This window comes from Rhagoletis zephyria, unplaced genomic scaffold (assembly GCF_001687245.7).
Source record: "Rhagoletis zephyria isolate East Lansing unplaced genomic scaffold, Rhagoletis_zephyria_1.1 Rzeph_scaffold_07436, whole genome shotgun sequence".
NCBI lineage: Eukaryota > Metazoa > Arthropoda > Insecta > Diptera > Tephritidae > Rhagoletis > Rhagoletis zephyria.
In genome coordinates this window covers 1,045-13,665 of record NW_016164519.1, presented here as the reverse complement: position 1 = coordinate 13,665, position 12,621 = coordinate 1,045, and the positions used below count along the sequence as shown (strand labels likewise).

At 33.4% G+C, this 12,621-nt stretch overlaps 1 protein-coding gene across 1 annotated transcript; it reads left to right on the top strand.

Annotated features, from left to right (window-relative positions):
- Positions 1–3,926: 3,926 nt before the first annotated feature.
- Positions 3,927–7,468, top strand: LOC108374180 (extensin-like). The gene is made up of 2 exons (XM_017630153.1): positions 3,927–3,986; positions 6,956–7,468. The coding sequence occupies exons 1-2, from the start codon at positions 3,927–3,929 to the stop codon at positions 7,466–7,468; spliced, it is 573 nt and encodes a 190-aa protein (XP_017485642.1).
- The last annotated feature ends 5,153 nt before the right edge of the window (positions 7,469–12,621 follow it).

Below are 12,621 nucleotides of genomic sequence, written 5' to 3'. Positions count from 1 at the left end.
GCTTGCAAAGGCGTCGGCGGTTAATTGATTGATTTCTGCTGATGGCCGTTTTGTTGTAAATATTATTAAAGTCGTTTTTTTCAACTAAAATAAATAAACAATTTGTAACTTTTATTAACGTATTGTGCTTGCCTTTGCTTTAATAAAAACTCTTTTTACCATTTTCTTTTGTTTTTTTTTTGTTAGTTTCTTTATTTGAAGTGTTGATTACCACTTTAGGCTCACCACTGATATTCGGCGCTTGGCAAGTTTGATTAATTAATATTATCGAATAGGCAATCGGTGGTGCGACCAACGACAACTGCAACCTTAAACATTGGTCGCAAGTATATTTTCGTATATGGGGCGTTCCATACCAAAACGGACGGTGCTCACAGTTCATGTGTTTGATTTGTTAAAAATTTTTTGGGTTGATGAATAAACATAAATAATAAATTAATATGAAATTTGAGCTTGGTTAATACATTTTTAGAAGCTTTATAGCACAAAAACAAAAACAAATCGATTTAATTGTTTTCCAAATATCTCGAGAACGGGGCGAGGAGAAAATTTGGAAAAAATCATACATACACACATTAAAATTCTCTATGGAAAGGAATATTAAAAAAAAACATTTTTCACATAGAAATTTTTTGATAAAAAAATTAGTTTTTGAAAATATGCCATCTCAAAAAAAATCACAACTCTGAGTATTGCGCAATATTTAAGTATAGTATTATGGGGTGCACTCTACAATAAAAAAATTTACAATTTATTTTAGATTTTTTTTCGAGTATGTAGTGCAAGCCTTAAGCGTTGGCAAAATCGGCGTTTATTTTTTATTTTTTTTTTTGTTGATTTTCTTCCAAAACGGTTTTGCGCATTTTCTTCCATGCAAAAAGCCGTCAGCATAAAAGATATGAAAAATCAACGCAATTTTGCAGTAGCAGTGCAGTAGTAAAAATGTTCTAAAAAAAATTGAAAATTTGTAAATTTGTAATGTACTCATTTTACTCAACTTCGGTGTAAAAAAAATTCATAACTCAAATTATTGTAGAGTGCACCCCATAATACTATACCTAAATATTGCGCAATACTCAGAGCTACCATTGTGGTATTTTTTATTTTCTTTTGAGATGGCATATTTTCAAACACTAGTTTTTTTTAATCAAAAAATTTGTATGTGGAAAATTTTCAAGAAAAAATAATTAAAAATTATTTTTTTTTTTATAGCGAATTTTGATGTATGTATGTGTGTTTTTTTTAATTTTTTTCCTCGCCCCGTTCTCGAGATATTTCGAAAACTATTAAATCGATTTGTTTTTGTTTTTGTGCTGTAAAGTTTTTAAAAATGTTTTGATCAAGCTGAAATCTATTATTTATGTTTGTGTATCAACCCTAAAAATTTGAAAGAAATCAAACACATGAAGTGTGATCCCCGTCCGTTTTGGTATGGAGCGCCCCATATACAGACAACAGACTGACGCATCGTAAACAAATTTACTGACAACTACTATACAACAGGTATGTATGTACACTGGTGGCAGAAATAATAGACTCGCATTAGTTTAACCAGTTTTGGCTATATTTTTTGGGTTTATTTAATTTTTAAAATACATATATATTTTTTAAGTTTTGGTAGTTATACAACAAACAACATATAAATCCACATTTAAAACTTTTTACCATAAGTTATAAAATTTCAACAAATTTTCACTAAAATTTAAATTTGGTGAAAATTTGTTGAATTTTTATAATTTTTGCTACAAAGTTTGAGATTTGGAATAAATTTTTTATTTTTATTTTTTAATTAAATAAGCCAAAGAAATGTAGCCAAAATTGAGCGAAGCAAGGCGAGCCTATTATTTCTGCCACCAGTATACTTACATACATACATACATAACTACAAATTACTCGAATTAACAATAAACATTTAAGACAACAAAAACTAGACATCTGACAAGAGCATCAACACGCAAGGGCAACAATGCGACGGACTATGACGACGAAGACAACAACGATAAATACGCACGGTTAAACGACGGCATCTACGCTAATGGTTTTCTGCTGTGCAGTGATGGCAAGCAACCAGAGATATTAACGGTGGCGTTCTCCAATAACTTTTTATGCAGATTAGCTCATTAGTGTTGTACGAATATTTTCGTTTGTTTCATATGATTGCTGTTGTTGCTTTGGTGTTGTTTTTTGTGTTTTATAATGTTTTGGCTATCTCAATGTTTGGTTGGTCGTCTTTTGTCTCGCGTTTAAAGTTGTTGAACATACATACATACATACAAGGTACATATAAAAATGTGTGTTTTTGGCAATTTGATTTTGATATTGTGGTAGGTAACTGCTTTGGAATTAGCCAGAATGCTCTGTGCTTTGTTGCTTACTTTTATTTGTTTCTACGTTTGTGACAGCTGTTGCTCTTTTGATGTCTTTACTTCTTCACTTCATTTTCTGCCAAAAATTTTCGCAGTTTCATTGAACTTGTACATATGTATGTACATATTTGATTTCATATTGAACACCAGATCTTTTTATGGGTTCGAATATTTTTGTAATCCAACCATGAAAAGGATAACTAAGTAATTAAATTAAAAATGGCCCTGCAAAAATTCAAAGCAAATATGAGAAGCTAGAATTACACGAAAGTGTGATAAAAAATTTTTTCTAATGGCACAGTTGCCCACCGACAAAGAAATGAACTCTCCAGAAGAGGAGGAACTTGACTTTAGATAAGGTCGTGATCAATTTCGCCACAGAGGTGAAGTATCTGGGGCTTATCCTGGACTCCAAGCTTCTGTGGAGGACCCATGTTTAGGTGGTCAGCTCTAAGGCAACGAGAGCGATGATGGTTGCAGGAAAATCATGAGGATGCACTCCGAGGATCCTAGGATGGATGATAGTGAGACCAATAGTGACCTATGATGCGGGGGCTTGGCTTTCCACAGCTGGTGTGCTTTTGCATTACTAGAGCAATGCGCACATGCGCGACGGCAGCGCTGTAGGTAATGCTGGAACTCGAGCCACTACATCTCTCAGTAAAACGGGCTGCCAAGCGAACTCTCCTTAATTTTGCGAGAGTGGGCTTTGGCAAAAGCAAGGTGTTATCAGCTAGAAACAGGGATAAGAAACTTCAGGACTTACATTTATAGCGAGGCGACCGGAAGCACCTCTATTATGGAGAGTCACATACGGACGAGCACACTACAGTGGTATACTGACGGCGCTAAAACGCCTGAGGGGATTGGAGCTGGCGTGTATGGTCCCTGACTGAGTTTTCGGTGCCTTTGGGAGCCTTACCCAGCATCTTTCAAGCGGAGGTCTATGCCATTAGTATGAGTCGAATAAATTATCGAAACGGGAGGATACTTATTGCGAGCGATAGTCACGCGGCTATTAAGGCTCTCTCATCATTCGAGATCAAGTCATCCTTGGTTTTGGAGTATTTAGAAAGGCTCAATGCTCTCGCTGAGACCAGGCAATACGGGGTTCGAGGGAAATGAGAAAGTTGATCAGTTGGCCAGAACGGCTGCAGCCTCGGCACCGAACGCCATAAAGGAAATGCTCCGAAGGGAAAACACCAAACTGACGAAACTGAACTGACGTAACACCATGGGTCTACGGTAGGAGGGTACAATGTGATGGGATCTCCCCAAGGAGAAACCTAGAATCATTACAGGTACGGCTTCTCAATCTTATTCATTTCTAAAGCTTCTGCAGAAGTCGTTATAATGATTCCTAACCTCTTCGCTTGCTTTCCGATAGCAACATGACCTGTTAACCCTGTTACGTTGAGCGGACGTTATCGTGACATGATAATACAATTTTTGGGCTTGGACAATATGTGGTTTCAACAGGATGGTGCCACTATGCTGCACAGCACATGAAACAATGACCCTATTGCGAACATCTTCGGTCTTATCGAATAACCTAATAGTATGCAGACGCTAAATCATATACCAACAAACCAAGAGAAAGACCAACATCAAGATGGATTGGTGAACTGTGCAAAGGCTTAAGGAGATATAAGGCTGGTTTTCACTATGTCAAATTCAATGGCTTTTGTCGTTAAATAAATGAAAACGCGTTGTCAAATGGAACTAAAAAACGCTTTATCGATTTATTTAGACCAGAATAGGTCTTCAGTTGGGTACATGTGTCGCTAAATTGGTTTCCTGTACGATTTTGGCCAATAATGTAATCGTCAAAGGTATGGGAAAAGGAGGTAAAGTTGCGTCGAAATATGTCTACAAAATTTGTTTTCAAAATATGACCAGCCTATAGACATTTTTCAGTAGGTTAAAGCTCAAAAAAGCTAAAGCGCAAAACCATGATGGTGATATTTGGCAATAACAAGGCACTCGAACCAGCTTCACTTCAATAACTATAGTTAGAAAAATTAGGCCAAAGATATTTCTTAAATAAATTTCTTTTAGTTTGGTTTAGCCAGCTGTCGCACAGTGCTCCCTTCCATATAAAATGTGGGCAAAAGTAGAATTATGAACGGATTTAAATGAAAATTTGCTTCTTAGTAAAATTGAGGACGCTTCATTCAAAAATGCATTTTTTTTAATAACTTTCATACTTTCACTGTAAATGCTGTTTGAAGTTGAAAATGTGGGTTCTTGTGGCATTTAAATGTATATGTACATATAGTGCTTTCTATTTTCAAACGAGAGGTGCGAAATGACAGTCTTTAAATGTGCAATAAAGTTTTATTTTTTATTTTGAAACGGGTTGCCACCTGTTACAAATTTTATTAAAATTATTGAATTAGTTAAATGGATTAGAAATTACAATATGGGTATCAGCTGAAACGGTTTTGAAAACGATTTATTTCCATCGACACGTAGAAGGAATGCCACATGTTTAAAAAATCAAATTCACCTTAATTAAGGGAATAAGGTAACTGAAATTTGTATGTAAGGAAAAATTGGACATATTAAGCAAGAAATAAGTGAAACGTAAAAACATGTCTGAGTTAATTTAAGAGTCCAGTACTTTAAAAGGAATGTAATCAAAACAAATTACTGATTGACAGTGTATGTATTTGTAATAAAATGACAAAAACGTTGTCGTAAACCTTTGGCTTGAGACAATTATTATTTTAGTTTAACTAAATTTGACTTCACAAACTGGTGGCAACCCTCTGCGTAATATTTGCAAGCTAAAAGCTTCTTAAACCTCTTTCGTTTGAATCCCATATAGTGATACCTATCTATTTTAATTACCTTATGCCTTCAGTTCAAATGGAATTTGATTTTTTAAACAGGTGGCAACCTTCTACATATAGCTAAGAAATAAACACTTTTCATACACATTTCGATCCCATCCCATCTCTTAATAATTCATTTAACTTATTAAAAAATTTGAATTTAATTTTTTATCAGGTGGAAAATCTTAAAAAAAAACTTCCATTGTCCACAGGTCAAGAGTTTTAATCTAATAAAAATTAACATATTTTTACATATATTTTTTATTCATTCCATTAAAATTTACCATTTTTTGAAATTTTGATAAAAAAAATTGTTTTTCTGGAATACCGCAGGGACTAAAATTTAGTGGGCTATAAAATTGCATATTCAAAAAATTTAAAAAAATTTTTAATTTCGTAATGTACTCATTTCACTAAACTTCGGTGTAAAAAAATTCTTAACTAAAATTATTGTAGAGTCCACCCCATAATACTATACTTAAATATTGCGTAATTTTTTTTTAAATTTTTTTGTTTTGGGTTGGCTAATTTTCTAAAACAAATTTTATTTAATCAAAAAATTTGTATGTGGAAAATTTTCAAGAAAAAAAATTCAATTTAATTTTATCAAAAGTTGCTATTAATAGAGGAAAAATGAAGCGTTCGTACTCAAAAGAAAAAATCAAAATTCGAAAAATTCGAATTTCTGAGCAAAACGAAAAAATTAAATTATTCAAGGAACAATCCCTGTGAGTTTTATCGCAAACTCAAATTCACTTTCCCCCGGCCTGGGTGATTTGAGATGGAAAGACCCTATAGGGAAATTTCTGTTAATTCTTTTTACTGGATAAATTACCTTTACAAAAATACCAAACACGTTCACAATGCAGACAACGAATTTTTCGATTTTTGCCTACCTAGGCGGCACTGTTTGTCGGCTGTTTTGGTTTTTATTTAGTTTAGATGCTCTTTTTTTGGAGCATAACATTAATTGACCGGATGTAAAAAATATCTCATTTGAATTGCTGGCATCTTCGATCGCCTCTTTATTATTTAAGTACATCAATATCGGAATAGCTTAACAACAAGTTAGTTTAATTTAGTTTAGTTTCATTAATATGCTGATATATAGCCACAACTATGGCATTGGCATTACATCAAAGACCTTAAACGAGTGCAACTTCTTTTCTAAGTCTCCTCTAGAAAGATTACAGAAGCTACAAAAAACAATAAATGATTGATGTAAAAATACTGGTATTTTATACAAAACAAGACGCTAATAAAATAAATAATAATCAAATGAGGTTGATAAGCATACAAAGCAGCCAAACTGAATACCTACGTATATAATTCTAGCGTTTAAACTTCCGTATCTTAGCCCAAAATGCAGTTACACGCAGCAGCTTGACTTTGTTGACCTTTACCAAACATCGAAGTCAAATCGTATAAATACGCGCTCAATAGCCAATTTAGATATTATCAAACTTTAAGCGTTGTGGTGTAAACAGCTCGACTAATCAACAATACAAAAAAAAAATGGTGCGTAAACAAGTGACAAAAAGCTATTGACTATTAACTACAAAAAAAAAAAACAAATAGCAGAAAAACGTAAAATAAAACTAACTAAAATACCTTAGCATACCGCGTTTCCAAAGCAAATATTCACAGCTTCCGTATTCTTTGTTTTAGCAACAAATCACTGCAAATGCCTCTAATTTACTACATTTATACGAGTTTATTAATTATCTTTATTCTCTACTCCCAACTTGCTAGAAATTCTTCGTAGCTGCTGTCTCCTTCGCCTTGCTGGCTTACGTTGCTGCTGATGTTTCGCATCTTGGTGGCGGCTATAATTATCCCGCTCCTGTGCACGAGGCAGTTCAATCGCAACCAATTGTTCCACAAAATACCTACCTTCCACCACCATCCCAAGGTTACAGCTATCCAGCTCCAGTGCATGAGGAAGTAAAATCAGAGCCGATTGTTCCACAGAACACCTACATTCCTCCACCACCACCACCACCACAAAACACTTACATCCCACCAGCTCCAGTGCAGGAAGCTGTGCTCTCGGAGCCGATTGCACCACCACAGAACACCTACATTCCACCACCAGCAGCACCACAGAACACCTACATCCCACCACCAGCTCCCGTTCAAGAAGCTGTGCTCTCTCAGCCAATTGCTGCTCCTCAAAACACCTACCTTCCTCCAACTTCTTCGCACGGTCAGGATGGTTATCGTTACAAGACCGTTCGACGTGTTGTCTATAGACGCCGTTTCTAAATGTTGCCATGGAATGTTGTTTATTGTTGTTAGTTGATATTGTTATATACATACATAAGTACTTGTGTACCTAAACAAATTTTATTAGTAAATGTTTAATTGAATGCGAAATGAGCATCGTTATTGATCATTGTCGTTTCGTTTATCCGAAAATATTTAATCGACCTCTGAGGATTTTTTTAGTGCTGTTGTCCAGTGCAGACTTTATTGCAAAGTGAATTTCGTCACTTCTAATCTAAAGAAAGGTCACCCTAGAAAAGTTTTACAAGTATTGAATATGTCGGTGTGTCGATTGTGACGGTTATAGAGTAGAGATGGCCATTCCATTCGTTTTCAGAGCTTCTTTGGGTTTTTAGTATATTTTATATAGAACGGACAGGATGAAAGGTCTCCTGCTTTGCTAAAAAACTGCTATGTAGCTGGTGGAGTGACCATAGCGAGTTCTCAATAAAAAGCAAATTTTTTTACTTAACTCCGACCATTACTTTCATATAAGAAAGAACTGTGACTACACTGAGAAAAAAAGCAATCAAAAATTGGTTAATATTACCAAATTCAAACTATAAAAGGAATCAATATGATTTTTCTTTGATATTAACAATGCCTTGGTTTTTAATTTTAATTATTGTTTTTAAAGCTATAGCATATTTTTAAGAGAAACCATATAAATCCAAGTTTCAATCTTTGTGCAAAGATAATAAAGAAATCAACAAACTTTGTAAAAATTTTAAACTTTCTAATTAGATTTTTTAAAAACATTTTGAGTATGCAGTTTTGTAGCCCAATTTCAAGTACCATTGATTTTTGGGAATTTGTTTTCGTCGAAGATATTGCTCATTTTCTCCATATAAAAAAAAAATTTAATGGGCTAAAAAACTGTTTACTCAAAATATTTATTAAAAATCGAATTAAAATGTTCGAAATTTTTACTTAAGTTTGTTGATTTTTTAAAACGTTGCACAGAGATTCAAGCTTGGATTTATATGGTTTTTGTTAATGATTATACAATATTTTTATAAACAAATAATGAAAATTAAAATATATTAAGACAAATCTTGTCAAAATATAAATGACCTAAAGTTATGACAAGGTCTATAAATTCATAGTATTTTGCATACCCATTTAATTAAAAGGGATCGCCCCCATCGCCCCTCCCCTGTATTCGCCACTGGTCTGATATATGAAAAAAAATACCTTCTAAACGCACTTGAACGGAGGAAGCAAATTTCAAGCAAAATTGGTAATGGTTTTTTTTTGAGGTTTGCGGAACATAAAACTTTTGTAGTGGCAGGTTTTTACCTATTTCCATGTACATACATACTTACATATACATACATAAATTAAGGCGCCCATTTGCACACTTCTGGTTTAGATCTTCCTCTAACTTCAAAAAAAAAGACAAAAAAAAAACAGTACCAAAAAACACTTACATTAGCATAACTCGTAAGGCACTTAAGGTCTGAAAAAAAAGAAAAAAAACAAACAAACATTATTTGCGTTAACTTAACCGAAGCGAACGAAATCCATTAATGTTACCTACGCGATTTGCGCTTTGTACCACTTCCCAAGTACGAGCTGCATAAAAAAAATCAACTATTTTCCCAGATGCCTTTTTTTGTTCGCCACTAATTTTCTGACATTCTTATTGTTATTGTTATAAGTATACATTATGTACTTATATGGACATAATATGTACATATGTATGAATGTACTTAATTGGCAGGGAAAGCCACTTGTTGTGTTGCGTGCCCAAGTAGTTCACGTTCTAGAATTCTTCAATGTTAGTAACTGGTATCTTTAGCATGGTGATGTCCTACGGGATGTAAATTGTCTGGCTACGTATTTGCACTTACCAGTATAAATAATAGAATAATACGCACGTAGTTCGCTCTCTCATTTGTAATTCGCACTCCAATTACCTTTTGAATTTCGTAATTCGCCATATAAAATTTAGAGAGCGAATTACCTCAATTGTTGGTAACTCAGATCCAATTACATACTGTGCGAATTACGAAAAACTTGGTGCTGTCTCTAATTTTTATCGGAAATTTATCGAAACTAGCTCAAAAATCAAAACTTGCATTTTTTCTGAGTACGAAAGGTAAAGTTTATAAATGTGTATATCCCTAATTTAATACGGAAATCTATAAATTTTTGGGAGGAACCAACATTTTGCATCAAGTTTGCAGCGAAGAAAACAGAAACAAAACACAGAGACAAAGAACTGTCAAATCGAATTAAGAATGTGCTCGAACAAAGTAATTCAGGAACCGATTCATTCCCCATGAAAGTAATAAGCGTACAAGAGTCGCAATAGCCGACAGAGCAAAGCACCAGCGTGTCATCCCGGATATCTGGGGTTCGAATCCTTGGGCAACGAAATTTTTTTTTTTATATGTTTAATTTTTTTTTTAACTTTTTATTCTGTAATTTTTAAATTTTGTATTTTTAAAAATAAAATTATTTCTAAAATCTCAATTATTTGTTGATGGTCAATTATTTATTTACGTTTTTTCTCAAATGAAATTAGATTTTTAGCTGCCACTGCTGAGGAAAATAATAAATAAAAAAAATGCCTAAAAATATCCAGCAGAAAAATCTTAACCGCCTTCGAGCGGGTTCGAACCTGTTATCTCAGCACTAGAATCGGTAGTTTTCACGCGACACCACAGTCGTTGCATTATATTTTTGAATTTGACATTTTAAAGTCAGATGTCGTTGATTGCATAAGTTCTTCGAAATTATTGAACTGGTAGGCTAGCGCTTTAGCTCATACTTGGTAATGAACTGGTAGTTTTACTCACTGGGTTGGCTTTTCGCTGCAGGGAAACGAACATATATATTTTTTTTGTTTTGGCAACAAAACACATTTCAGGCGCTGATAAGTAGACAAAAAAAAAATGGTGGTTATATAATACCAGCAAAACAACCGGATAAAATAGTCAAAAAACATCCATAGATAACATTTCATGATTAAAATGTGAATTTGCCCAAATATTCGCTGGGATATACATAAGTAGATAAATATATATGTATGTATGTAAGTATTTATATGTAATTATGTAAATATGTAAAAGTTTTCCAAAATTGCACTGCAAATATGCAGACATACATATCTATGTAATGTCGTTTGCATATGTATACATATTCCATGAATGTGTCTACTAGGGTGATTGACTCGGTTTTCCCAAATCGGTTTCCACCGTTTTTGTTTTTTTTTGATATCTACAGGGTGTAAAATAATAACTGTCGCGCAGGGTTTTTGAAAAATAAAAGGGTAAAGAAAAGTATTTTATTGTTAATTTACCACAGATTTTACTTTAATTTTATTAATTAGTTTTAAAACTTTAATCCTTATTTGCATTTGCCAGCAGTGCAAATTTTGGGAGATAAATAAGTACATGCGACATGTAAGATTTTTTCAGGAGTATTCTATCTTAGACTTTGTAAAAACAAAAAAAAAAAAATACTTTATAGGGTTGGTCGAATGAATGGCAGTCCTAGCCACCAGTTCCGAGACTATTCGATTGCTGAGTATGAGGCCTTTCGTTGGGCAAAAGGGGAGTATAAAGGACTCAAAAAAAAAGACGGTTATTATTTTAAACCCTGTATAGACGGTTTTTTTTTCTTAATTTTAAAATCTTTAACCGGTTTCAAAACCGGTTAGTTTCAAAATTGGTAACCGGCTTTTTTTTCGAATTACAATTTTTGGAATAACACACCTATTACCCGAAAACCGGTTTTGTAAAAAAGGCGTATAATTGAACATCCTAGTGTCTACCTATTAGGGTGTTCGATTATACACCTTCTTTAAAAAACCGGTTTTCGAGTTATTCCAAAAATTTTAATTTGAAAAAAAAAAACGGTTACCGATATTGAAATTAAGAAAAAACCGGTTTTATTTTACTCAGTATTCATACAGTGAAAATACTTATGTTGGTAGGAAGTCATGACCAAAACTTACAACAAAAATATTAACAGTAAAGATAGCTTTTATTTAGAAAAGAGCAAAGCGAAATAAGTTCTAATTTTTTGTTTAGATCAACAGTAAATCAAAAAAAATCAGTGAAATATTTAAGTTTGGTCTTTTTTAATACTTTATTGGATTTTTTCTGATTCTTTTTCGGATTGAGTAGTAGGACCTAGCAACATAAAAAAAGGTTTTTCAAATAGCGGTCACCCCTCGGCAGACAATGGCAAACCCCCGAGTATACTTCTGCCATAAAAATCTTCTTCGGAGGTGGAGCAAAAGTGTAGACCTCGCAATTTGTGTCACAACATCAAGAAGCAGAACACGAATTGGAGGAGAAGCTCAGCTAAACAGCGCAAAAATCGTTTAAGTGGCAAACATTAATTTATTGGAATCAAATATGTTACTTTGTTCATCACCAAATAACCAAGGATATACATACCTAATTTAAAACTATGTAGGTGTTTCACTTAAAATGGAAAAGGCCTTGAAAATTTTGAAAAAAAACCGGTTTGTTCGATAAAAAAATACGATTTATTCGATATTTGAAAAATTAAAAAAAAAGCAGCCATATTAAAAAAAAAACGGTGAAAACCGGTTTGGAAAAACCGTGCAAATCACCCTAATACTTATGACTGTACATTTATCATATCGAATGGCGCATTGACGGCTGTTGCTTCTCTTTTAGGAGTATGGCTGCTAGCCGTTTTATTGCCAGCATATGTGCAACAAGATAATGGGGTTTATTTGGCTGGTTTCTTCATTTGTAAAGATGTTTGTAAGTATTACATATATGTATACGTACAGATGTATTCGCATATGCACTTAAATCTTCAGCACTTCAAGTACTGGAAACCACAAGCATATGCACATTCCAGGATACACATCCTTAAGTATTTGCAGCGACACCATAGACAATGTCATGGTAATTTAAAAAGTCCACGGATTGTAGACAATGGAATTTCTTAGAAATGCTCTTACATATATTTTTATAATTACGAGCATTTATTTACGGAAAATGCTTTCGTAGCATAGCGAAGTTTTACAGCCGGTTTGACCAGCAATTTAAATGGAAAATGATTTTTTATTTGCTGTTAATTTCCATATAAACTTAAAAAAAATAAAAAATTTTCAACCTTTTAATCAGATTTTAAATAATTTTTTTGAATATGCAGTTTTATAG

Bases quoted from the DNA above. Each gene is read 5' to 3' on its own strand.
- LOC108374180 (XM_017630153.1), top strand. From the start codon at position 3,927: ATGCAGACGCTAAATCATATACCAACAAACCAAGAGAAAGACCAACAT. The intron at 3,987-6,955 runs GTGAACTGTGCA...CCAACTTGCTAG, and splicing joins ACCAACATCAAGATGGATTG to AAATTCTTCGTAGCTGCTGT.